At 39.2% G+C, this 2,283-nt stretch overlaps 1 protein-coding gene across 1 annotated transcript; it reads left to right on the top strand.

Moving 5' to 3' along the window:
- The first annotated feature begins 675 nt into the window (after positions 1–675).
- Positions 676–1,384, top strand: LOC106970195 (ubiquitin-conjugating enzyme E2 variant 1-like). Its single transcript, XM_053204264.1, has one exon. The coding sequence runs from the start codon at positions 688–690 to the stop codon at positions 1,129–1,131; it is 444 nt and encodes a 147-aa protein (XP_053060239.1). The 5' UTR covers positions 676–687; the 3' UTR covers positions 1,132–1,384.
- The last annotated feature ends 899 nt before the right edge of the window (positions 1,385–2,283 follow it).

The raw sequence follows: 2,283 nt of genomic DNA, 5'->3' as shown, positions 1-2,283 counted from the left end.
CATTTTTCTTCCCTACTCATTTCCAACCCAGACTATTATTTCTCAGGAGAAATGGAAAAGAGAGAGAGAGAAGGAAAAGAAAAACGCAAATAATAGTGAACTTCTGATTAATAAGTTTAGTCTACTTCATTGTGAAATACTTTGCTAAATTGGAAAGTCTCCATTCTCTAGTCTTTAACACAACCTTCCAAGGAAAACAGTGGCATTATCCAAACTGTGTATTAACAATTAAGAATCTTTTTTAAAATGATGTACGCTCCAACCCAGTAACAATTAGCTCCCTCTAGTGTCCAAATTATAGTCTCTAAATACCATTTCCTATTAAAAAGGATCTAAAACTCCTTGGAGGATTCCAGGCCTGGGACAACAAATGTTAAGGTGAGGGGTGCCTGGTAGCTCAGTTGATTAAGCGTCTGACTTCAGCTCAGGTCATGATCTCGTGGTTCATGAATTAAAGCCCTACATCGTGCTCTGTGCTGACAGCTCAGAGCCTGGAGCCTGCTTCAGATTCTGTGTCTCCCTCTCTCCCCACCCTGCCCATGTTCACGCTCTCTTTCTTAAAAATAAACATTAAAAAAAGAAATAAATGTTAAGATGAGTCTGAAGTATCTTGTGCCTGAAAGCAAGGAAGGTATCAAAGACTACTGGTGGTGTGTTAAAATCATACAGGAGCGACAGCAACGCAAGATGGCAGCCACCACGGGCTCGGGAGTAAAAGTCCCTTGCAATTTTCGACTGTTGGAAGAACTGGAAGAAGGCCAGAAAGGAGTAGAAGATGGCACAGTTAGCTGGGGTCTAGAAGGTGATGAAGACATGACACTTACAAGATGGACAGGAATGATAATTGGGCTTCCAAGAACAATTTACAAAAACCGAATATATAGCCTTAAAATAGAATGTGGACCTAAATACCCAGAAGCACCCCACTTTGTAAGATTTGTAACAAAAATTAATATGAATGAAGTTAATAGTTCTAATGGAGTGGTGGACCTAAGAGCCATATCAGTGCTAGCAAAATGGCAGAATTCATACAGCATCAAAGTTGTCCTGCAAGAGCTCAGGAGCCTAATGATGTCTAAAGAAAACATGAAACTCCCTCAGCCGCCCGAAGGACAGTGTTACAACAATTAATCAAAAAGAAAAACCACAGGTCCTCCCCCTACCCCCTCCCATTTGATTTAAGCAGTCTTCATTTTTCACAGTAGTAAATTTTCTAGATACGTCTTGTAGACCTCAAAGTACTGGAAATGAAGCTCCCATTTAAAGGCAATTTATCTTAAGATACTGTGAACGATACTAATTTTTTGTCCATTTAAAATATATAAGTTGTGCTATAAAAAAAAATCATACAGGAGCCAACTAGAAAGGGATCCCTACTTACCAAAGATGGAATAATTTGAATATCAATAAGAATAATGACTGCAATGATTTGAATACTAAAATGTATTCTTTAGTTACCTTTGGAAGTTGCTAGGGCACTGAATCATTACTCTGAAAATTGATAAATAACAGTAAGCATCACACTTCTATCCTGTCTTGGGGCACTCAGTAGGTTAAGTGTGACTTTGGCTCAGGTCATGATCTCATAGTTCATGAGTTCAAGCCCCACATCCAGCTCTCAGCTGACAGTGTGGATCCTATTTGGGATTCTTGCTCTGGCTTCTCTCTCTGCCCCTCCCTGGCCCATGCTTTCTCTCTTTCTCAAAATAAATAAGTAAAAATTTTAAAACAAAACAAAACTCCTGTCCTGTCTTTACTGTATAGACTATACTTAAAGATATTGTGGGGAATTTATTTACAGAAGAATCATTACCAGGGGCACCTGGGTGGCTCAGTCAGTTACATGGCCAACTTCAGCTCAGGTCACAATTTCATTCATGAGTTCAAGCCCTGTGTTGGGCTCTGTGCTGACAGCTCAGAGCCTGGAGCCTGCTTCGGATTCTGGGTCTCCTTCTCTCTCTGCTCCTCCCCTATTTGAGCTCTGTCTGTCTGTCTCTTTCTCTCAAAAATAAATAAACATTAAAAAATTTTAGAAGAATCATTGCTAATGAATGATAAAGAAGTGACAGAATTTTAAAAGTCAACATTTTGCAACCTCTAATGAAACAATGGGTTTGGCAACTATGTAGGCAAACTTGCATGTATAAGATTATCTAATCACTACCACAACTCTAAAAGAAAGGCACTCTAATTATTCCTATTTTACCAACAAGGTTAAATAACCTTGCCCAAAGGCAAATTGCTTTGAACCAAGGCACTCTGACTCTGGCTTGTATTCTTCAA

This window comes from Acinonyx jubatus, chromosome C1 (assembly GCF_027475565.1).
Source record: "Acinonyx jubatus isolate Ajub_Pintada_27869175 chromosome C1, VMU_Ajub_asm_v1.0, whole genome shotgun sequence".
NCBI lineage: Eukaryota > Metazoa > Chordata > Mammalia > Carnivora > Felidae > Acinonyx > Acinonyx jubatus.
The sequence above is the reverse complement of the archived record's forward strand: the minus strand, read 5'-3'. Positions and strand labels throughout refer to the sequence as shown.